Source organism: Podarcis tiliguerta (assembly GCF_965153285.1).
Source record: "Podarcis tiliguerta genome assembly, chromosome: 16".
NCBI classification, from domain to species: domain Eukaryota; kingdom Metazoa; phylum Chordata; class Lepidosauria; order Squamata; family Lacertidae; genus Podarcis; species Podarcis tiliguerta.
This window is the reverse complement of record NC_139549.1, coordinates 30,468,505-30,491,267: the sequence shown is the minus strand read 5'-3', so window position 1 is coordinate 30,491,267 and position 22,763 is coordinate 30,468,505. Positions and strand designations below refer to the sequence as shown.

Here is a 22,763-nt window from a genome sequence, read left to right as displayed (position 1 = left end):
GCCACAGGTTCCAACAGAGCCCCACCTGCAGCGGGAGGGCCCATCAGAGCTCACTGCAGTCAGAGTAGGGTCTGCTGGAGCCAAAGGTACCACCTCGCCCTCAGGATTGTGGGTGCCCGCTGCCACAACGCAGATGTGTGACGTCACATGCGCAAACCTGCACATGCAGGACACTGAGGTCCAGCTCCAAGGGCCTTCTGGTGGTTCCCTCACTGTGAGAAGCAAAGTTACAGGGAACCAGGCAGAGGGCCTTCTCAGTGGTGGCACCCGCCCTGTGGAACGCCCTCCCATCAGATGTCAAGGAAATAAACAACTATCTGACTTTTAGAAGACATCAGAATGCAGCCCTGTCTAGGGAAGTTTCTAATGTTTGAAGTTTTATCGTGTTTTTAATATTCTGTTGGGAGCTGCCCAGAGTGGCTAGAGAAACCCAGCCAGATGGGCGGGGTATAAATAATAAATTATTATATTAACATTACAGTGGACGCTCGGGTTCCGAACGTGATCCGTGAGGGAAGCACGTTCACAAACCACAGCGCTGTGTCCGCGCACACGCGGGTCACAATTTGGCGCTTCTGCACAAGTGCAAAGCGCGATTTAGTGCTTCTGCGCATGCGCAAAGCACAATTTAGCGTTCCGGTACTTCCGGGTTCAGCACAGTGCGCAACCTGAAATTGCGCAACCCAAAGCATCTGTAACCCGAGGTATGACTGTATTACATCTGCGTGTGACGTCACACATCCGTGTTGTGCTGGCCAGTGGCGGCTCCTCTCCGCAGTCAGTGAGGCACCCTATTTCTGCGGGGAGGGGCTCAGAGAGACGCTGCCTCCATGTCTGACCAGTGGCGTAGCGTGGGGGGTGCAGGGGGGGCCGGCCGCACCGGGCGCAACATCTGGGGGTTAGGGTTAGGGGGCGCAAATCCATGGGTTAGGGGGCACAAATTACTTGCCTGGCCCCGGGTGCTGACAACCCACGCTACGCCACTGTGTCTGACACACACACACACAGAAAAGGGTGCTTCGCTGGCTGGCTGCAGAGTGTGGATGCCTTCTCATTGACTCTGTGGGTGCCCAGCCCCCAGAATTATATTCTTGTGGGTGCCCAATCACCCACGGCTGCCTGGAATTGGCTCCCACGGCTGAAGCCCGCCCAGCTGTAGAACATTGAGGGGGCCCATTGAATTTTTTTGTGGGTGCCCAGGCACCGTGAGAGGCAGCAAATGTCTGACTTCTAATAGTTCCATAACGCTGGACCCACCACACTGAAAACACGACTCCTCGTTGACATGAGTCGTGCTTCTGGTCCATGGGGGACTGCTAATACCGGAATCGGAGTAGAATTAAATAGTATAAATAACCAAGGCATGGGCTTTCTGCTCTGGGTTGGCACTCGGAGGTGGAATGCCCCTGAACCAGCAGGTTCCATTTAGCTAGGAGGGCCACACATCTTTTTGGAGACCCAATGTCCAGGACTCCCATCTCGCTTCCCAGGAACGCGGCTCACCTTCCACGATTCCCCAAGGGTAGAGCCGCCCTCGTACCCTCTGACCTTTGGCCTCCACCACCGTGTTGCTGCCAATGACTGCGAAAGGAGCACTTTCCTGGAACGGGAGGAGAGATAATTTCAGGGTTTGTTGGACATGGTCAGACATGGACACAGAAAGAAGCTAGAGATCAGAGCAGTTGGAGAAGACCAGTGGAAGAAAAGCAGATTTAAGGAAGCAGAGTGAAGGATTCCTCAGTTTTCTTGGCCCAGGGTTCAACAGTTCCCATCAGCTCCAACCCCTGGCCATGCCGATTGGGAGTGATGGGTCTGGGAGTCCAATAATATCTGGACAGGCAGATGTGGTCCATATTGCTTTAGATGTTTGCCTGACATGCTGACGGAGGGAGAGGACCATGTTCACGCATCACGTGTGGGTATTTTAGGACAACATTTGTTTCCAAATTCATATTTTGTGATTCAACATATACTGTATTTTTCCGTGTATAAGCCGAGGTTCTTTTAATTATAAATAAATGTTAAAAACTGAGGTTCGGCTTATAAATGGATAGCGCAGAGGGGGGACAGGCGATTGGTGGCAGCCATGAGCAGGAGATTGTCAGCGGCGATTGGGTGAGTGATTGGTGGCTGTGTCAAGGCCTGCTGGCAAGTGGCTGCTGCTGCGGCAATTGGGTGGGCAATTGGCGGCAGCCGGTGGTGAGCGGGCAGAGGATTATTGGTGACTTTGGCAGGCGACTGGCATTGTTGGCAGTCCCCCCCCCCCAAAAAAAAAGCTCAACAACTCTGGGCAATCTCCCCCCATTCCCTTAATTTGTAGTCCCCCAAAATAGGGGCCGTCTTATACACTGAAAAATAGGGTCCTTACCGTACTTTTTGCTCTATAAGACTCACTTTTTCCCTCCTAAAAAGTAAGAGGAAATGTGTGTGTGTCTTATGGAGCGAATGCAGGCTGCGCAGCTATCCCAGAAGCCAGAACAGCAAGAGGGATTGCTGCTTTCACTGAGCAGCGATCCTTCTTGCTCTTCTGGCTTCTGAGATTCAGAATATTTTTTTTCTTGTTTTCCTCCTCCAAAAACTAGGTGCGTCTTGTGGTTTGGTGCGTCTTATAGAGCGAAAAATACGGTAACTAATGCACACTTAACAAATTTTCATGGCCCTCTAGTGGCTATGGTGGAAGTAATGTGTTAGTGTTAACTCTGAAAGTGTATACTCAATTCTGACCAAACCAAGCCTCTTTATGTATATTTTGCTCTAGGAAGTTTAGTTGGCTCAGAATCAAGTAAACGCTTCCAGAGTTAATATTAAACACATTACTTCTGGTAAATGAGCCACCATAGCTGCTAGAAGGCTGTGAAAATTTGTGCCCCAGGCTTTTAAAGTCTCAGCTACACAGGTACAGTGGTACCTCCAGTTGCGAACAGGATCTGTTCCAGAGGTCCAGCCGCATCCTGAGGAATTTGCAACCAGAGGGAAACATTTGCACTAAAATGCTGGCGAATTTTCATTACGATAAAATTGCAAACTGATGTGAAAATGCGGAAAACTTAAGACGGACAAAATGAAAAGCTGAAAGAACCCCAAATTGACAGGCTGTCCCATCCCTAACCATGACCAAGTATTATGGGAAATATTTTTGCCCCTTCCTCACCTTCAGCTCTCTGTCTTGTTGTTTGAAGTCCTCGTCTTCATCAGAATCGCACTCAGGAAACTGGTAAACTTTAATTCCAAACTTGTCGATCTCCTCCCTGATCTGCACAGGAATATCCAGGAAGGAGAAAACGGGAAGAACACTCACATTACAACATAATACTGCCATAAAGAGAAACCTTTAAAGCAGGAGTAGGGAACCTTTTTCAGTCCAGGGGCCACATTCCCTTCGGGGCAATCTTCCAGGGGCCACACACCACTTGCTTTCCCCCACATCAGACTAACGCATAACTGTCAACTTACAGATTTGAAAAAAAGGGACCAGCAGCCTCGAAAATAAGGGATCAGCAGCCAAAATAAGGGGTTTTGCTATTGTAAAGAGTTGCATACATTGGTAGGATTGACAGATGCTGTCAATCCGGCATGAGGTGATCGCGGCATCTCCGCGGCCGCTGAAGCGCCGCCCTTCTGCGTCCCTCCCTATCCCCTCCTCTTCCTCCTCCCTCAGGCTGCCTCCTCAGCTGCCACCACCGCTGCCGCCTCCGGGCTTGCAGGCGGCGTGGGCGAGAGTCTCTCTCCCTCCCCCCCCTCTCAGGCGGGGAAGGGCCGATGGAACTCCTCGCGCCAGGACGACGGTGCCAGCATGCACGCTCTCTCGCAGTGGAGGCCCCCAAGCAGCTGCTTCCCTCCTGAGCCAGGTGAGCATGAAACCCGGGAAATTTAAGGGACATCGTCAATAAGGGACAGCAGCGGGACACGGCGCTGGGATAAGGGAGTTTCCCACCAAACAAGGGACGGTTGACAGCTATGGACCAATGAGCCCAGTATTATCTATTCTGGGCCAAAAAGGAAGCACACCCTGGTCCCTACAGCAGAGCATTGTTACAACTGGTTTCTTGCAAGCTGCCTTGAGAATCACGTGACTGAAAGGCAAGCTATAAGCCAGCCTTCCCCTACCCGGTGCCCTCCCACTGTTCTGAGCTAAAGTCAAGGTGTCACCATTTAGTACAAGGGTCGTCAATGCAGTGCCCTCCAAATGCCATGGGCTACAACTGCCATCTTCCCTGATGGTTGGCCACGCTGACTGGGGCTGATGGGAGTTGTAGTATATGTAGAGGACACCACACTGGCTACACCTATATTAAGTATGTCAAGTCCTCAACAGCTTGGGACCAGTTTACTAAAGCACTGCCTTACTCCCGCTTGCCTGCTTCGATCTATAGAATTGACACTTTCACAAGAGCCACGTAATGTTGGTTCCACACTTGTAAACTGTCGATCCTTCGGTGTGGCAGCACCTCCTCTGTGGAACTCCCTGCCCAATGACTTTAGATTATTATATTATTTTTGGTGACTGTTAAAACGCTGCTTTGTTTAAGCAAGCCTATTCAGGCATGTCAATTTATTGTGTATACAGTCGTACCTTGGAAGCCAAATGGAATCCGTTCCGGAAGTCCATTTGACTTCCAAAACGTTTTCAATATGTTCTGTCCCCTCCCCCATGCTTTTCAACATCTACGTGCAGCCGCTGGGAGAGAACATCAGGGGGGTTGGGCTGGATGTCCATCAATATGCGGATGATACCCAATTCTACTTATCTTTCAAATCAGAACCAGTGAAGGCGGTGAAGGTCCTGTGTGAGTGCCTGGAGGCAGCTGGAGGATGGATGGCGGCTAACAGATTGAGGTTGAATCCTGACAAGACAGAAGTACTGTTTTTGGGGGACAGGAGGCAGGTGGGTGTGGAGGACTCCCTGGTCCTGAATGGGGTAACTGTGCCCCTGAAGGACCAGTTGCGCAGCCTGGGATTCATTCTGGACTCACAGATGTCCATTGAGGCGCAGGTCAATTTTGTGTCCAGGGCGGCTGTTTACCAGCTCCATCTGGTATGCAGGCTGAGACCCTATCTGCCCGTGGACTGTGTCGCCAGAGTGGTGCATGCTCTGGTTATCTCTCGCTTGGACTACTGCAATGAGCTCTATGTGGGGCTACCTTTGAAGGTGACCCGGAAACTACAACTAATCCAGAATGTGGCAGCTAGACTGGTGACTGGCATTGGCCGCTGAAACCACATAACACCGGTCTTGAAAGACCTCCATTGGCTCCCAGTACGTTTCCAAGCACAATTCAAAGTGTTGGTGCTGACCTTTAAAGCCCTAAATGGCCTTGGCCCAGTATATCTGAAGGAGCGTCTCCACCCCCATTGTTCTACCCGGACACTGAGGTCCAGCACCGAGGGCCTTCTGGCAGTTCCCTCACTGCAAGAAGCCAAGGGAACTAGGCAGAGGGCCTTCTCGATAGTGGTGCCCGCACTGTGGAACGCCCTCCCACCAGATGTCAAAGAGAACAACAACTACCAGACTTTTAGAAGACATTTGAAGGCAGCCTTATTTGGGGAAGCTTTTAATGTTTGATGAATGACTGTATTTTAGTATTCTGTTGGAAGCCGCCCAGTGTGGCTGGGGAAGCCCAGCCAGATGGGTGGGGTATAAATAAATTAGTAGTAGTAGTAGTACGTATACACCCAGGCATGCTGGCTGGGGCAGATGGGAGTTGTAGTCAAAAAATCTAGGAAGGCACCAGGTTGAGGAAGACTGGTATAACTCTTCATAATGAATGAATGAATGAATGAATGAATGAATGAATGAATCAGCACTACCACTGCTCACCCGCTCTTTTAGCTTCTTGATCTCAGAAGGAATGAGGCAGTCGGCTTTGGCAATAAGGGGAACAATGTTCACTTTTTCATGCAGAGCTTTCATGAACTCCACGTCTACCGGCCTCAGCCTGCAACAAAGAAATGCGGCGTTAGAAGGCAAGCGATCTCTATTTTTTCCTGCACCCTATCAAGGGGAACTTTCTGCCAAAAAAAGGGGGGGGGGATAGGACTTCCTCTTATAACAAGTCCCTTTTCCTAGAAGGGCAGCTTGGAAATGTTAGAGTCTAAGCTTAATGGCTTTGTGGGGAACTTCCTGCTTCTTCTTCAGATCGTAAAGTGTGCGCTTATTTTAAAATGTAGCAATCCAGTCCCGTTTGTCAGGGAGCCCCTTCTGGTCATTCTGCGGAGTGGCAGACTTCCAGTCTGCCTTAAAGTCCAGTACTGATGGCACCAAAGCCCTGTGGCTCTTATTGTCGGGGGTAAGGAACCTTCATCCCATGGGTCTAATAAGGCCCATCAGGTCTCTCCCATTTGACCCACAAGCCCATTTGGGTCAAGCCACGCCCATCTGCCCTTCACTTGATGCCATATTTGATATTCATCCTTACATTGGTACCTCGGGTTACAAACACTTCTGGTTACAGACTCCGCTAACCCAGAAGTAGTACCTTGGGTTAAAAACTTTACCTCAGGATGAGAACAGAAATCACGCTGTATTACATCTGCATCCCACTTTTCCTCCAAGAAGCTCAATGTGGATTTTACCCTCATAACAACCCTGAAATGTAGGTTAAGGCCAAGAGAAGGTGAATGGCCCAAGGTCACTGGAGTTTCATGGCTGAATGGGGACTTGAACTCTCGTCTCCAAGGTGCTAGTCCAGAACTCTAACCACTACGCTACACTGGCTCCAGGGCATGTGAGGCAGATAAAGGAACAAGCCCATCCCACCTTACCCATGGCCAAAGGGAGAGATGAAATAGAGGCAGCAGTGCACACGGTTGTCCTGGATGTTCTTCCGATTGAGGCCGCTCTCATCCCGGAAGTACTGTTCAAACTGCTGGTCAATGTAATCCGTGATGGCCTTCCAACTAGAGCAAGTCACAAGGAAAAGATGGCAATGGGACACCAGTTTAGATGGTACTTGGGGACAGAGGATAACACACATGAACAGAGGAGAGATGCCTTAGATCCAGGGTAGAAATCGCTGAACTAAATATTGCCTATCATAGAGAAAGAACATAAAGAATTTGCACCCTGTCTGTCAACAACTGCAAGGATGTTAATGGCTCAAAACCGGAATGTTACGTTACTCCCTCCTTGGGAACAACAGCTTGGGACTGCACCGTAATAGCAAAAATAACTTATCTTTTCTAAGAGCGAGAATTGCAATTCCATATAGAAATTCCAATTCCATATAGAAACAAATTCTGGGGAAACAGGTTGCCTCTTATACAGCGTTGTCAAGAAAATAATTACCTTCCATGAAAGCAAATTCAAGGAGGTTTTGAGTTTTTGCACTAAAATGTAAACATGGAGGGTAATATTACAGGTGTATGTTATTTCTTTCAGCTTTCACAGAGCTGCTGAAAGGGCTGCTGAGAAGATATGCAAAGTGCTTTGCTTTGCTCTATGTGGGGCTGCCCTTGAGACTGACCCAGAAACTCCAGCGGGTGCAGAATGCCACAGCGAGACTCCTTATGGGGTCGTCGCTGCGAGATCACATTCATCCGGTACTATACCAGCTGCACTGGCTCCCGGTGGAGTACAGGATCAGGTTTAAGGTGCTGGTTTTAACCTTTAAAGCCCTATACGGCCTAGGACCCTCGTACCCACGGGACCGCCTCTCCTGGTATGCCCCACAGAGAAACCTACGGTCTGCAAATAAAAACATCCTGAAGGTCCCAGGCCTCAGAGAGGTTAGGCTGGCCTCAACTAGAGCCAGGGCTTTCTCGGCTGTGGCACCAATCTGGTGGAACGCTCTGTCACAAGAGACTAGGGCCCTGCGGGACCTGACATCTTTCCGCAGGGCCTGCAAGACAGAGCTGTTTCACCAGGCCTTTGGCCAAGGCACAGCCTGACCCCCTCCTTTGGCAATCCTCACAGAACTCTAGCCCAGTGGTTGCCATTAATCTGATTTGAATTGATTTTGAATTGATTTTAGAATGAAATGATTTCAGAATGTTGTATCATTTTAATGTTGTTAGCCGCTCTGAGCCCGGCTTCAGTTGGGGAGGGCGGGATACAAATAAAAAATTATTATTATTATTATTATTATTATTATTATTAATCACTTAAACCTCTTTGCATATTTTATAGGCCAGTTTGCACTGGTATTGCAAAAGGCATAAGAAAAGGGGCTAACATTCTCCTTTCCCTTCCTCCCCCACAACAAACACTCTGTGAGGTGAGTGAGGCTGAGAGATTTCAGAGAAGTGTGACTAGCCCAAGATCACCCAGCAGCTGCAGGTGGAGGAGCGGGGAATCGAACCCAGTTCACCAGATTACAAGTCTACCGCTCTTAACCACTACACCACACTGGCTCTCTTACTCTCTTACTCTCTACTGAGTGGTAGGACTCACCACTCGGTGTTGTTCACAGCATCTCCAAACCCTGGCGTGTCGACAATTGTTAACTTCAACTTCACCCCCTTCTCCTCGATGTCCACCGTGTGTTTCACAATCTCTACTGTCTGACTGATTCTTTCTTGATATACAAAGATGGAAGAAAAAGAATAATGGAGGTTAGCGCCAGAGAGGTCCCTCCCCTACCTCCAAATCGGCCTCACTATTTATGATTAGTTGCCAGGTCTCTCTCTCTCTCCTCTCCTTCCCCAAAATGGGATTCCCCTGCTTCCCACCCAGCCACCCCAAAAAAGGGGATCCAGTGAGGTTGATTAGCTTCATGTCTGTCCAGGGAAAACTGGTGGAAAGGCTTGTTAAAGAAAAAAATAATGGAGCATATAGAAGAATAAGCCTTGCTGGAGCATAACCAGCATGGCTTCTGCAAAGGAGGAAAAATGTACTGTTGCACTCAGGTCTTGCTTGAGGGCTTCCTATATGTATGTGAGGGCCCACTGGCTTGAGCCAGCAGGGCTATTCTAACACTCACAATTGTTCTAGAAGCTTTGAACTCTCAAGGAAACCTGTGTCCCTCCAGTAGTTGTTGGGACTTCAGCTCCCATCATCCCCTGACCATTGATGATGCTGGTTGGAGCTGATGGAAGTTGGAGACAAACAACATCTGGAGAGTCTTAGAGACCAACTAAGTTTGTTATTGGAATGAGCTTTCATGTGCATGCACACTCTGAAGAAGTGTCCATGCATACGAAAGCTCATACCAATAACAAACTTAGCTGGTCTCTACGGTGCTACTGGAAGGATTTATTTTATTTTTTGGTTTTGTTTTGACTACGGCAGACCAACACGGCTACCTACCTATATCTAGAACATCTGGAGAGTCACAGAAACTCCCCCCCCCCAACCCTTCTTTTGAACAAAGAAGCTTGGCTTTGTAGAATTAGCTCCCACATCATCCATGTGATTGATGCAGCTATATCAATAGTCTTTTCAGATCTAGGATCTACCTTTAACCAAAGCATGCATTTGCAGACCCACTTAATTTTTTACCATATATTTAAATGGCGGTAGCGCTGCTGTTGCTACTCACATTAAATCAGGTCGTGATCAAGTCATAACCTACTGGTTGAAGACACTGTTATTGCTCTGCTCAGTAACAAAGAGGCAACATTTCAAGCAACTGATGCTAGAAGCAGATCCCAGTTTCTCAAGCCTAGGTTCCACTGTGGCTACAAATCTGTGCCAGGGCTATAGCACTTCAAGCACAAGACAAGACGCAGAATCCTAGCTGACAGCAACGGCAGGAAACAGCACCACCTACTGGTCGGAGGTGTTGCCTGTCTGATCACGGGCAAATACCTTCGGCATTGAGAAGTTTTCGGTCTTTGTAGAGGTCTGTCAGGAACAAGCTGTTTACCAAAGTAGATTTACCCAGGCCCGACTCTCCTAAAAAGGGACAGGCGCAAATACCAGGTTAAAAGAACATCTTGGACAAGAGGTTTTCATGCTAAATTCCAAGATTATGCATTTGTTACTCTTCAGGAATGGCACCAGGGAGGTAGATTATCGTCCCCTAAGCAAGAAATGTTTCCATGTAGAATGCTCTGTCCTTGGATTGACACAATATCTCATCGCCACAAATCTAGTTTGTCTTGTTCACAATGCTCACATAAGATGCTGTTATTTCGGCAGGGAAAGATTCAAAGGCATCGATTTGGCCAAGGACACACGGAGGGTGACCCCTCAGAGCCTGTAGAAGCGGACTATACTCAGGCCCCATCTACACTATGCATTTAAAGCAGGATCGTACCATCCTGGATACCCCCAAAGAATCCTGGGAGCTGTTGGTTTCCTAAGGCTGCTAAGAGTGGTGAGGGGTCCCCTATTCCCCTCTCAGAGCTATAATTCCCAGAGTTCCCTGGGTCATAGCTGTCAACTTAAAGATTTGAAAATAAGGGATGAGCAGCCTCAAAAATAAGGGATCAGCAGCCAAAATAAGGGGTTTTCAGAGCACAGGTATGTTCGACTTCTGAGCCCCTCCGAGCCAAAGGCAGAAAGCCCAGCCAGCAGCCAAACGAAGCCTCAAGCGGTGGTTCCCACAGCGCAGCAACCCGGCAAAGGGGATGCAACAAGGAAAACCACCGTCACCTCTCCGCTGGGAAGCACTGAGCAAAGGCGAGTCCCCAGGCAACACGGCCTCTTTGATTGGCACAAGGCATGCAAGTTCCACCCCGCAGTTGTTCTTAGACTCCTTATTGGGTGAGCAACGCAGCCAAGCAACACAGTTGGAGCCTCCATCCTCCCTGGCCGGGAGGGAGGGAGGGAGAGGAGCTGCTTCCTTTGAAACCTGGGAAATTTAAGGGACATCATCAATAAGGGGCAGCAGCGGGACACGGCGCTGTGATAAGGGACTTTCCCACCAAATAACGGACAGTTGACAGCTATGCCCTGGGTGGAGGGATTGATTGTTAAACCAATGGGCTGGGAAAACCTGAAAGACCACCTCCATCCCGACAGACCCTCCTTAGATCAGCACAGAGGTCTCCCTCTCTTGGTAGTTCTGCTGGGGAGTCTCACCTGCCACCATGAGGGTGAAATCAAAGCCCTTCTTCACAGATTTCCGGTGCACCTGGTTGGGGAGAGTGGCAAACCCCACATACTGCTTTTCATGGTCCTGCAAGAAGGATAGTAGCAGCCATTGGTCACCTTCTTATTGCTGCTTTTTAAACATTTAATTAGCTGTTTTACGGTTCCCCCAATCCAAAAAGGCAGAGAATCAATATCCTTACTGCAATAAATAAGGAAGTCGTTTTGAAATTAATTCAAGTCAATCAAAATGGGAAAGTTATTATTATTAATTGTTGCTGTCGTTTACGTTATACGCCACTTGATACCGGGCTTCTAAGCAGTCTACAAGTACAAAAACCAGCTGCGCAAAGATGAAAATATAAACATTCATCATTAAAACAATCCCATGAAAATATTAAAATGTAAGCATCCGTAATTTAAAAAATGTGCAATGGAACAACCCCATTAAAACAGGAGACTCAGACCCACCCGGGAAGAATGGCAGATGAAGCTGATGGACTACATGGAAATGGCAGAAATGACTGGCAGAATCCGAGACCAGGGAGAAGAGTCGATGGAAGAAGATTGGAAAAAATTTAAAGTATATTTACAGAAATACTGCAAAATTAAGGAATGTTAGAAGAATATTGGAATGAAATTATATGGTTTTAGCAGAAATGTTATAAAGAATTAAGTGAAAACTGATTGTTAATGGGCTAAAGTGGAAAATTTAAAGTTAGACTGTGTTAAGATAAATTATAGAACAAAAAATTGAGAAAGAGGGAAAGGATTTGCTGAATTAGCGAATTTGAATTAGAATACAAAAAAGGGAGGTGTGAGGAAGTCGAGGAAACAAGTAAATGAAAGATAAAGATATGGAAATTGGATGCGTTTTTAAATGTTTTTGTTTTTTCTTGTTGTTTTGGTGTATTGTTTTTTCTTTCTATTCTCGATGTATTGCTTGTTAATCTTTTATTGTTGTTGTTTTTCCTTATACTTCTTTTTTGTAACTATAAAACTTCTAATAAACATTATTTTAAAAAAAAAACAACAGGAGACTCAGGACAAGAGGTGAGGGATGAGATGAAGTGAAACAAGGCTCCAGATTCAGAGGAAGTCGGCAGATTCCAAATATTGGGGAGACAAGGGTTTCAGAAGTACAGTGATGGACCTGTGCAGCCAACAGAAGGAGGTGAGTTCGGATCCTCAACAGGTCCGTTGTAGCCCAGTTCTGCAGTGGTGGTGGCAAGCAGAAATATTTCCAGCTGCCACTCTTCCCGCCCACCTCCAACCCCTTCAAAAGAAACCCCTCCCTTGGGAAAGACACTATAGAGCTGTTGACATGGTGCATTCAGCAAGTGTACGAGCTGAGTAGCTGTGCATGCAGATAGTTGAGCCGTATTCAGGGCCGGATTTAGGTTTGATGAGGCCCTAAGCTACTGAAGGTAATGGGGCTCTTTATATGTCCAGCTGTCCTTTGTCAACAACAAATTTTCACTGGTTTTTTTGTGTTGAATATATGCTATATGGTAATTTATGGACCTAAGGTAAAGGTACCCCTGACTGTTAGATCCAGTCGCGAACGACTCTGGAGTTGTGGCGCTCATCTTGCTTTATTGGCCGAGGGAGCTGGCATTTGTCCACAGACAGCTTCCAGGTCATGTGGCCAGAATGCCTAAGCCACTTCTGGCAAACCAGAGCAGCGCATGGAAACGCCATTTACCTTCCCGCCAGAGCAGTACCTATTTATCTACTTGCACTTGACGTGCTTTCGAACTGCTAAGTGGGCAGGAGCAGAGACCGAACAACGGGAGCTCACCCCGTCGTGGGGATTCGAACCACTGACCTTCCGATCGGCAAGCCCTAAGATCAGTGGTTTAGACCACAGCACCACTAGGTATCTAAAGCCATTTGCACATGTTGCCATGCAACCAGTCCATGCAGAATGTAGGCACCTATATATAGAAATGAGCAAACCAGTGGTATTTTAGGGAGCTGGCTAGCAGACGGGGCCCATTACTTACGTCATAGGAGCCTACACAACACAAAACACTGTTGCTGTATGTAGGTTTTATTTTATTTGTTTTTTATCTTATATTTTGGAAATGTACATCCAGGTTTTTTTTCCTTTAAATTTTTTGGGGGGCCGTAAGAGAATAGGGCCCTAAGCTATAGCTTGTTTAGCTTATACGTAAACCCAGCACTGGCCCTACTGTACAGTTATTCACATATAACGTTCAACAAGTGTAGTCTCTGTACTCTACAGCTGATCAATACAATCAATACACACTGACACACGAGGTTTGTTCAGCCATCACACTGAACACAACTACAAGCTGTCTCCACTGGTGTATCAGTGGTTCTGTGAAAGAAACGTCCGCTTATATTGATTTGTCCAGCTTGTACACAGGTTGAAAGTTCATACAGCCACCAGATGTTACGTGTGAAGCACTGTACAAGTGAACAGGCTCAAATATTTGTGTGCACGGGAGCACAGGTAGCACACTCGCTTAATGTAGCATGTGCAGACATTGTACATCATCCGCCTCCCATTGAAAAAAACGCCCAAATGCCACCCTCTTTTCAACGTCTGCAAATAACGTGGCGGAAGGGGAAGGTTAGGTCAGCTTGGCCTACACAAGCACATTTGAGAATCCATCTGACAACCTGAACAACTGCAAGGTGGGTGGGTGGATGATTGGCACAGCCACAAAGCAGTGACTGGAGATCAACCGTCACAGAACAACAGCTTTCCTCCCGTCTTAAGCGAGACACTTTACAAGCGGAAACTTGTAATCCAGAATGCGGCAGCTAGACTGGTGACTGGGAGCGGCCACCAAGACCACATAACTCTGGTCTTGAAAGACCTACATTGGCTCCCAGTACGTTTCCAAGCACAATTCAAAGTTTTGGTGCTGACCTTTAAAGCTCTAAACGGCCTCAGCCCAGTATACCTGAAGGAGCGTCTCCACCCCCATTGTTCAGCCCAGCCAGATGCGTGGGGTATAAATATTATTATTATTATTATTATTATTATTATTATTATTATTAGCCAATCGCCCATACAGCTGCAAGCCATTGTAGGTGGTCACACACATTAAATAAGAATTACAGATTTCCCGTTATGCAAGTGGTCAAGGACTACTTTCTTTAAAAGACTCAAGCGATATGAGCTTATGGCACCTTGAGCTTCTTGGAGGAAAGGTGGAGAAGCAGAGGTGCGGAACCCTCAGGCCCAGAGGTTAAATGCTGCCCCCTTGGCCTGTCTCCCTCTACAGCCTCTGGGGCTCTCTCATGGTCCTTTCCCAAGCCAAACCCCCATGCCTGTGCTCTGTACCTTCCCCTTGACTACTTTTGCCTGGCTGGACTATGCCCTTGAACCAGTGGTGTAGTGTGGGTTGCCAGTACCCGGGACAAATCTTAAGGCTGCTCTCCCTGCTTTGAAATAACACCCCCTGGCTTTGCCTTTACTCCATCAAGTGTAGCTAACCTGCATACCCTCCAACATTTCTCCGATGAAAATAGGGACATCCTATTCTATTATTATTATTATTATTATTATTATTATTATTATTATTCCACCCGTCTAACTGGGTTGCCCCAACCATTCTGGGCAGCTTCCAACACATATAAAAACATAATAAAACATTAAACATTAAAAAAAACTTCTCAATACAGTGGTACCACGGGTTACATACACTTCAGGTTACATACGCTTCAGGTTACAGATTCCGCTAACCCAGAAATAGTACCTCGGGTTAAGAACTTTGCTTCAGGATGAGAACATAAATTGTGCTCCGGCGGCACGGCGGCAGCAGGAGGCCCCATTAGCTAAAGTGGTGCTTCAGGTTAAGAACAGTTTCAGCTTAAGAACAGACCTCCGGAACAAATTAAGTACGTAACCAGAGGTACCACTGTACAGGGCTGCCTTCAGATGTCTTCTAAAGGTTGAATAAAAACTTATCTCCTTGGCTTGGGGGTCGCATAACTCCACACCCTCCAACATGATGAAAATAAGGACGTCCTAAGGGAAAGTGGGACATTCCGGGATCAAATCAGAAACAGGGATGGCTTGTGTAAATCTGGGAGTATCCCTTGAAAATATGGACACTTGGAGGGTCTGTCCATTCTGTCAGGGACTGGTGGCTGAACGCTATGAAGTGGTCACCAGGAGAAGGGAGGTTAGACACTGACTTGGAAAAAGAAATCAGTGATCTGGGGCAGAGGCGGAGCTAGCTGCTCTGTGGGCGCATGCTGTGCACCCGGAGGCGGGGCTAGCCGTCCATGGGGCGGGGCTAGCATCTGGGGGCACGGCAATGTCACACACCCCTCAGGGATGACACCTGGGGCGCACCACCCCCACCGCACCCCTCTTCCTCCGCCACTGATCTGGGGGAGCCTGTAGCAGCCAAAAGAGGCAGGGTTGGAGAGTGAAGAACAGGTGGAGACTCAAGGACTTCCACACCTCCTCCTGCTGCTGCCCTACCCTTCTCCTGCTAAACTGTCTCCCAGGACCAGGAGAGGACTGAAGCGGGAGGAGCAGAAACAGGTTACACACAGGCGTAGTCTCCACCTGCTTATGGGCAGCTCAGGTGGGGAAAATATATAAGAGACCACCTTGCCTGTCACTTAGTGCAGACCCAGGTCATCGACCCTGAGCTTCTACAGCTGCCACCCGCCATGAACCACCATTGGCAGGATTGGCAGCAACAGTAGCTGATACGTTATGGTATTTTACTCTCTTGTTAGTTATGCTGTTTTTATTTTATATTTGATTTCCTTTAGTAATGTTTTATTTTGAAATGTTCAAGGTATTTCTTTCGTTAAATGTGCATTCTGTGCAGCAGTCAATCTCCTTTGTAATGCTTTATTTTGAAATCTTCAGGATAACATTTGAGCGTCCTGTTGAATGCTCTGAATGTATACTTTATATCTGTTATATTCCGGATTGTTTTATTTGATGTTTTAATGCGTTGTAAACTGCTTTGAGCTTTTTCTTGAAAATGTAAAGTGGTATTGAAATGAAATTCATGATAAGCTGAGGTCTGGGTTGGAGCCTCTCTGTTGAGGCAACTGCCTCATCAGGGATACACCCAGGAGCAGCTGAGAAATGTAGGACTGATGGACATGCCTTTTCAAAACTTGTAGTTGTATTTTTGACAATGAAGAGTGAGTTTCTCACCCTGGACATTCCTTGCCTGACAAGCGCCGTGTCACATTCCATGAGACCTATACTGACTTCCTGGATATATTAATTAGAAATATTAATCTACATGATTAATCTAACATGATTAAATTTTAAACACCAGTGAAAATAATTAAAAGGAAGATGGGTCACAGGGCTGGTCATTTCTCAGTGTCTTCCGAAGCAGAACATTAGATGGATGGTAGACAGACAAGCGCTTTCTTAATGAAATACTCGCTGCACTGCCAAGCTTGGAAGAAAGATGGATTAATCCTGATTCTCTTTTTCCACATTAGAATGGTGGCTTGCAGCTGATGAATGAGAAGTTAAAGTGTTTCTTTAAGTAGATGTTTTAAGCGAGTGCAGAGTTTAAAGAAGTCTCCGGGGTCGAGCAAGATGAAAAGTCATTCGCAGAATTGGCAACTGGGTGAATGAGGGTTTTTTTGGGGGGTTGAGGCTGCTACCCAAACAACTAGATCTGCAGATGAAAGGATGTCCACTTGTGCAATGGAATTTGACTTCCTTCTCCTCTCCCTACACAAGCCCCCCTCCCCAAATATGCTCCAGAGGATTGGGGAACACACACACCCCCGAACAGATTTAGGGGGTGGGCAGAGAGAAGAGAGGGGGGAGAAGTTTGTTTGTTTATTTATAAAACCATTTGTAGACTTCTGTATCATGAAAATATACACTTTGCAGCAACAGAAACATAAAAACATACAGTAAAAGCATAAAACAGTTAAAAAATAAAGCAAAACAGTTAAAGGCAAATGTCAATAAACCATTGTTGTGTTCTTGCACAAAGGCCTTGCACTAGTGGTTCCACTCTATTGGATTCTGCCCTAAATTGGAAGATTCGGATCAGGACTACAAAAGGTTAAAGCCCCCTACCGCCCGCCCGCCCCCCACATAACACAGCAGGGTCCTGATGTGGGTTACACACACAGACATCTGTCATTTACATTGTAAAGGCCTTTAATAATAGCTGTTTTCCTTTTAAGAATTGCCATCCTACCCATTTCTTGAAACGGAGTCAAAACGATTAACAAAACACTGGTGACCGAAGCCAACATAATCCCTAAAAAAGGGCCCAGAATGCATTCAAATTAATGTCAACAACGGTTTTACTTTATTTATTGTTTAGATCAAGCTTGCCTCATTTTGCCCTTTGTATAAGTTAATATATGGAACACTTTCCCCTTTGCTGGCTCTAAGGATGGATGGACGCAACAAACTATTCTTTGGGGGGGGGGGAGTTTTGGTGATTAAAGTGACATCATGTCTGGAGCAAATATGGGCTAAATGTCCATTTCTGGTTGGGATTCTTAATGGGAAATCCCAAAAACATCCACATGGAAACACACTGTTTTTAAAAAAAGAAGTACTTACAAGGTGATCCGAGGGTTGTAGGTTGCCTCCATTCCTCTAAAAGTAAAAAACGAAAAATTCCTTTTAAAACTTCTAAAAATAAAGCGCCCAGCCACCCACAGCCTGAGATGGGAGGGCACAGGGCACCCTGCTACAAATTGCACACACAGAAGAAGAAGAAGAAGAAGAGTTTGGATTTGATATCCCGCCTTTCACTCCCTTTAAGGAGTCTCAAAGCGGCTAACATTCTCCTTTCCCTTCCTCCCCCACAACAAACACTCTGTGAGGTGAGTGGGGCTGAGAGACTTCAAGGAAGTGTGACTGGCCCAAGGTCACCCAGCAGCTGCATGTGGAGGAGCGGGGAATCGAACCCGGTTCCCCAGATTACGAGACTACCCCTCTTAACCACTCTTAACCACTACACCACACTGGCTCACAAGAAGCGGCTGCCGCAGGATAAGGCAGCGCAACTGTCACCCAGCAGCTGCATGTGGAGGAGCGGAGACGCGAACCCGGTTCCCCAGATTACGAGACTACTGCTCTCAACCACTACACCACACTGGCTCTCCAGCAAGCTCCCCAGAGGGAGATAGGATTGGTACCCTTCCAGCGCTAGTAGGAGGAGTTATAAAGAAAAGCAACACTGTCCCCAGGACTCACAGTTCCTGCTTCAACAGAAGGAACCCGCTGAGCTAGAACCCAGGCGCCCGGTCCTCAAGAGTTTCAGATAACTGGTCTGTGTGTGGGGAGGGAGCAGGGGTGTGTCCACACAAGTCCGGCCCCCAACATTTCTGCACAAACCAGCTCCATGGCCGACCTTTGATTATAGTCAACGCCAGTCAACGTGTTCTTCAGAGAGCCTCACGCCATCAACATAAGAACAGCTCTGCTGGATCAAGCCAATGGCCCATCTAGACCAGAGCATTCTGTTCTCACAGCAGCCAACCAAATGCTTATTATGGGAGGTCCACACGCTGTACCCAATGCTCAGAGCAGACTCATTGAAACTGATATACATAACTCTTTTTCTGCCCAGAATTCACATTTGGTTTACTATTTCTGCAGAATACAGTGGTACCTCAGGTTAAGAACTTAATTTGTTCTGGAAGTCCGTTCTTAACCTGAAACTGTTCTTAACCTGAGGTACCACTTCAGCTAATGGGGCCTTCCGCTGCCACTGCATGGCCGCCACATGATTTCTGTTCTCATCCTGAAGCAAAGTTCTTAACCCGAGGTATTATTTCTGGGTTAGCGGAGTCTGTAACCTGAAGCGTCTGTAACCCGAGGTACCACTGTATAAGAACGCAAAGGAAGACACCAGAGCCAGCTCAAGACATTTTGGCACCACAAAATGGCGCCCCCTGTCTCCTTCCCTGCCAGGGAAGAAGGGGTGAATGATGATCTACATCAGGAAGAAGAGAGGTGGAATAAAGATCTATGTCAGGAACGAGGATGGGAGACATAGGAGCCAACTCCTAGGGATTGAGATCCCTTCAGCTCCCCCAATAAAATACAGTGGTACCTCAGGTTACAGACGCTTCAGGTTACAGACTCCACTAACCCAGAAGAAGTACCTCAGGTTAAGAACTTTGCTTCAGGATGAGAACAGAAATCGTGTGGCGGCAGCGGGAGGCACCATTAGCTAAAGTGGTACCTCAGGTTAAGGACCGTTTCAGGTTGAGAACAGAACTCCAGAACAAATTAAGTTCTTAACCCGAGGTACCACTGTATCTGAGGGGGCCGGGGACCCTCAAAGTTGATGGGCATTGCCATTTAAACGGTGTAGGCTTGTGTGTTGTGATTACTTGGGATGGGGCATACCTCTCACCCCCAATATTTTATTTAAGTTGGTGGGAGGAGGCCTGAAGCGCCTCCTATTCACCAAGAGACCACTGTAGAAGCGGCATTGGAGGACCACCAATGGATCCACAGTGACGGCAGCAAATGATGCATTCCTTGGAGGCAGGATCTGCTGCCCCTGTGGATCCCACCACCCAAAGTAATCCACCTCACCTTGTCTCATGGGTGGCCTTGATACATCACCCAGGCCTACTTCTGAGTCCCAGCAACCGGTAATTAGAAGCAATCTGCCTCTGACAGGGCATGAGGGCTAAAATGTGAAGCTCAAACCCACCCAGCCCTCCATGTTTACATTGGCTCCAGAACAAGGCAGACCACTTCCTGCTGGCCAGGGGTGACAGGCCAGGAGATTCGTGGGCCTGCTTGTGTCAATGGAATTCCAGCTCTACTCAGCAAGGCACCCTCTGAATACCCCATTCATTGCTCGTGGTAAATCTAAAGAGGTCCTCCCAGCTGCTTTCTGCTCTTGATACACACAGAGGCTTCTTTCTCCCAAGCAGAACCACCTCCGTCCTCATTTAAGAACCGCTATTCCAACATCTTCTCAGCCAGGGAGTCAACCCAGTTTTTGCCGTCCATCTTTTCTTCTCCCTCCCTGGTCCCAAGACAACTGTATAGGGAAGTTTTTAATGTCTGATGCTGTATTGTTTTTAATATTCAGTTGGAAGCCGCCCAGAGTGGCTGGGGAAACCCAGCCAGATGGGCGGGGTATAAATAAATTATTATTATTATTATTATTATTATTATTATTATTATTATTACATGCAGTGGAAGCCATTCAACTTCCAAGGCATATTTGAAAATGGAAGCATTTGCGTCCGGGTTTTGGGCGTCCGGGTTCCAAAATGTTCATCAACGAAAACGTTCGAAAACCGAAGTACCACTATACCAGTTTTTCTGGAAACCCACAGGAGGGCAGAGTGTTCTTGAACTCAGGACCTGCTTACAAGCTTCCCATGGGGGCATCTGCTTGGCCCCTATGAGAACAGGATGCTGGACTAGATAGGCCACTGACTTGATCCAACAGGTTCTTCTTATGTTCTTCAGATAGGGAGCTTATGGCCCTCTAGGTGTTGTCAGACTACAACTGCCATCATCCCTTGCATCACTGACCCTGCTTGCTGAGGCTGATGGGAGATGTAGTCGAAGGACATCTGAAGGACCAGAGGCTCCAGGCCCCTTTGAAAGCCTCCTAAGATGAGCTGGTGGTTTACCACCACATCTAGTGGCAGCAAATTCCACAAAATTAATTGCATGTTATAAAAATAAACACAAAAAGGAAGGAGACTCCATAAACTCTCTAGCCACAGCACCACCAAAGAATGCCATAAAACAGTTAGGCGTTAACTTTTATGGGCTTGGAAGGACAGACAGCAGGGGAAAGTTCATCTCCTGCTGGGACAATACCAGTCAGTGCTTAAACTGAATAGGGGAAGGGTCGTAGCTCAGTGGAAGAGCATCTGCTTTGCATGCAGAAGGTCCTGGGTTCAATCCCCAGCATCTCTAGCTAAACCCCTGCTTGAAATCCTGAAGAGCTGCTGCCAGTCAATGTAAAAGTAAAGGTAAAGGGACCCCTGACCATTAGGTCCAGTCGTGGACAACTCTGGGCTTGCGGCGCTCATCTCGCTTTATTGGCCGAGTGAGCCGGCATACAGCTTCCGGGTCATGTAGCCAGCATGACTAAGCCGCTTCTGGCAAACCACAGCAGTGCACGGAAACACCGTTTACCTTCCCGCTGGAGTGGTACCTATTTATCTACTTGCGCTTTGACGTGTTTTCGAACTGCTAGGTTGGCAGGAGCTGGGACCGAGCAACGGGAGCTCAACCCGTCTAGGGGATTCGAACCGCCGACCTTCTGATCGGCAAGTCCTAGGCTCTGTGGTTTAACGCACAGTGCCACCCGCGTCCCTACCCTAGTCAATGTAAAGGTAAAGGTAAAAAAAGAGGTAAAGGGCCCTGGATGGTTAAGTCCAGTCAAAGGCAACTATGTGATGCAGCATTCATCTCGCTTCAGGCCGAGGGAGCCAGCGTTTGTCCACAGACAGTTTTCCAGGTCATGTGGCCAGCATGACTAAACCGCTTCTGGCACAACAGGATACCGTGACGAGTGCCAGAGCAGACGGAAACACCATTTACCTTCCCGCTGCAGTGGTACCTACTTATCTACTTGCACTGGCGTGCTTTCGAACTGCTAGGTTGGCAGGAGCTGGAACAGAGCAATGGGAGCTCACTCCAGCATGGGGATTCGAACCCCCGACCTTCTGACTGGCAAGACCAAGAGGCTCAGTGGTTTGGACCACAGTGCCACCCGTGTCCCTGCCAGTCAGTGTAGACTGTACTGAACTAGGTGGACCTGTGGTCTGACTCAGTACAAGTCAGCCTCCTATGGTCCTGTGAATTAATGGAGGGGATATTAAGGAGCCTTTGCCCCCTTTGTCAAACTGCCTACTTCCTCCTTTCTTCTAAAAGCTTTGGGCGGCAGGCAATAGAAGAGGAAGCCTTCCCAAGAGACCTAGAATGCAAATTCTACCTCCCTGCCATCTGTCTCGGACAGGGTACTGCTGGGAGAGGCATCTCCCCTGAAAGGCAAGCTTTGAAAAGGAAAATTCAGAAGTAACGAAATAGTAACAGATTGTGGCTCCGGCCTTCGCCTGTGCACTGATCCTCAACTCAGGCCTGACTCTGGCTGGCTCCCTCCGTCAGGCGCAATAGCATCCTAGGCTAAAAAGAAAGGGCAGGAAATTGATTCGCTGTCTCCCCCTGAATTCCCTGCCCAAAGCAAAATCATCTTCATCATGTGCATCTCGCAGTTTGCCTCGGCACGGCGGAAGACATCTATGTCTAGAGTTAGCATAAAAGCAGACTCCCTGGGCGCACGCACCCCAAATGACCCCCCACTGAATCAGAAACTCACAAATCACAGTCCCCCAGCTGTCTGCACACTGGCGGTCCAGCAGCTGGGCGCTGATAGGTCCAAAGTGGGTCAAAGGCTGTATGCGATCTCTTTCAGCCCTAGACACACATGCAAATGTGCGTTCACGCAAACATATTGTCTGATGAAATGGTACCCTATCCAAAACATCAGCCCCAAATCAGGCACCCACAAAAGGCAGCATGTGTACATCAGTGTGTTTTCCTTCTGGCCTCCACTGATGTGAGCGGCAGCGATGGGAGGGCAGCACAGAAAAGAGGCTGGAGTTTTTTTGTGGCTTGCATTTTATATAACCCACCGCATCCTCTCGCAGATTCTGGCCCCCTCTTCCCCTCCCCTGATCTCTCACGCTCTGCCTTCGCCTCCTTACCGGCTTCCTCCTGCTGCTCTGCCCTTGGCGAATCTCTTCTGTGGCTAACTGCTTCTCCTCAGGCACCATTCTTGTGCACCCACCCCCTCCTCCT

The 22,763-nt window shown here is 47.8% G+C and overlaps 2 protein-coding genes across 4 annotated transcripts in view; one reads left to right on the top strand and one right to left on the bottom strand.

The window, feature by feature from the left end:
* HIRA (histone cell cycle regulator) overlaps positions 1-22,763 on the top strand; it is a 378,609-nt gene that overhangs the window by 50,698 nt on the left and 305,148 nt on the right. The window lies entirely within an intron of this gene.
* SEPTIN5 (septin 5) overlaps positions 1-22,763 on the bottom strand; it is a 79,197-nt gene that overhangs the window by 6,929 nt on the left and 49,505 nt on the right. For 2 of the 3 annotated variants that reach the window (XM_083418341.1, XM_083418339.1), the window contains 8 exons: positions 17,529-17,564; positions 10,964-11,060; positions 9,746-9,832; positions 8,390-8,513; positions 6,763-6,897; positions 5,819-5,936; positions 3,152-3,253; positions 1,504-1,600 (listed from right to left, as the gene is read on the bottom strand). In XM_083418341.1, the coding sequence (XP_083274467.1) occupies positions 1,504-1,600; positions 3,152-3,253; positions 5,819-5,936; positions 6,763-6,897; positions 8,390-8,513; positions 9,746-9,832; positions 10,964-11,060; positions 17,529-17,564 (796 nt within the window). Of the gene's footprint in view, positions 1-1,503; positions 1,601-3,151; positions 3,254-5,818; positions 5,937-6,762; positions 6,898-8,389; positions 8,514-9,745; positions 9,833-10,963; positions 11,061-17,528; positions 17,565-22,669; positions 22,754-22,763 lie in introns of those variants that run through there. The other variant, XM_083418340.1, reaches the window with a different exon arrangement.